This window comes from Perkinsus marinus, assembly GCF_000006405.1.
Source record: "Perkinsus marinus ATCC 50983 genomic scaffold scf_1104296947076, whole genome shotgun sequence".
Lineage (NCBI taxonomy): Eukaryota > Perkinsozoa > Perkinsida > Perkinsidae > Perkinsus > Perkinsus marinus.
This window is the reverse complement of record NW_003210724.1, coordinates 1-1,014: the sequence shown is the minus strand read 5'-3', so window position 1 is coordinate 1,014 and position 1,014 is coordinate 1. Positions and strand designations below refer to the sequence as shown.

Sequence of the window (1,014 nt, the reverse complement as noted above, 5' to 3'; positions counted from 1 at the left end):
TTGACGGAGCTGGGAAACTTCAGAAATTAGCCGCGGAGGCGAAATCTCTCGGCCTTGTCACCCATGTTGGAGGGGTGGTCATGACTATCTCTGAAGCTGCGTTGACTGGACCGATATCGGTTCCAGTCATTCCAGGAGGCGTAGTTACCGGTTTGAATGGCATGATCGGCCCTAATGTCGACACAGACTGGAAGCTGCGAGATTGGCTCCTTTTTGTTGCCCATGAAATGGATTATCATAGACCTCACAGGGACATGCGGGATAGCCTTGTCCCTTTCGTTTGGTGGCCCTCTCTCCTTCGCGATGCTAGGTCCTGGGTTGAGCGATGTGATCATTGCATGGAGCAGAAGCCTACCAAGCGTATGAAACTGGTCACCGCACCACGCCTTCCGTGGAGACTAATAGATCTGAATGCTCGTGGGAAGCATATTGCTATTGACCATGGTTACCCAAACCCTACATGGATATCTCCCGCGAACCCATCCCTCAAGGCATTCCTTGTCATCACGGACTTGGCCACTGGGTATACACTTCTGTGCGGTGCGGAAGATGTCAGAGGATGTACGACGGCTAAACTACTGTATGGCTCGTGGGTGAGTATCTTTGGTGTACCCCTTAGTGTTACCGGGGACAACTTCATCGACTCGCCGTCACTGCGCACGCCGCTCCTGTCCTGTGGTGTGCGCTTCAACACGGTCCCGGCATACTCACCATTTTCGAATGGCAGTGCTGAGGAAAGGGTCGGACGTGTCAAACGCGTCCTCCCGACAACCAAACTGCCATGGGATCAAGCCTTACCTTTTGTCCAGTTGTCGATCAACTCCCAAAAGCGAGTCTCTGGCCATTCGGCGGCGGAGCTCATGTTTGGCACGCAAATCCGCACTCCTTCTGCATCGGTCCTATCTGCCATCACAAACAATACGCCCATCGTCCACATCGGAGATCTTGAAACATTAGCTACATCTGCTGAGGTACCAGAGGCCCTCTGGAAGTTCTCAAGAGCTCGGTGGGCGC

The 1,014-nt window shown here is 53.5% G+C and overlaps 1 protein-coding gene across 1 annotated transcript; it reads left to right on the top strand.

Moving 5' to 3' along the window:
* Positions 1-80: 80 nt before the first annotated feature.
* Positions 81-896, top strand: Pmar_PMAR027484 (hypothetical protein; the record flags this gene model as incomplete). The annotated part of the gene is made up of 1 exon (XM_002779471.1): positions 81-896. A coding segment is annotated over one exon (816 nt), but the record flags the coding sequence as incomplete, so codon positions are not given.
* Positions 897-1,014: the final 118 nt, after the last annotated feature.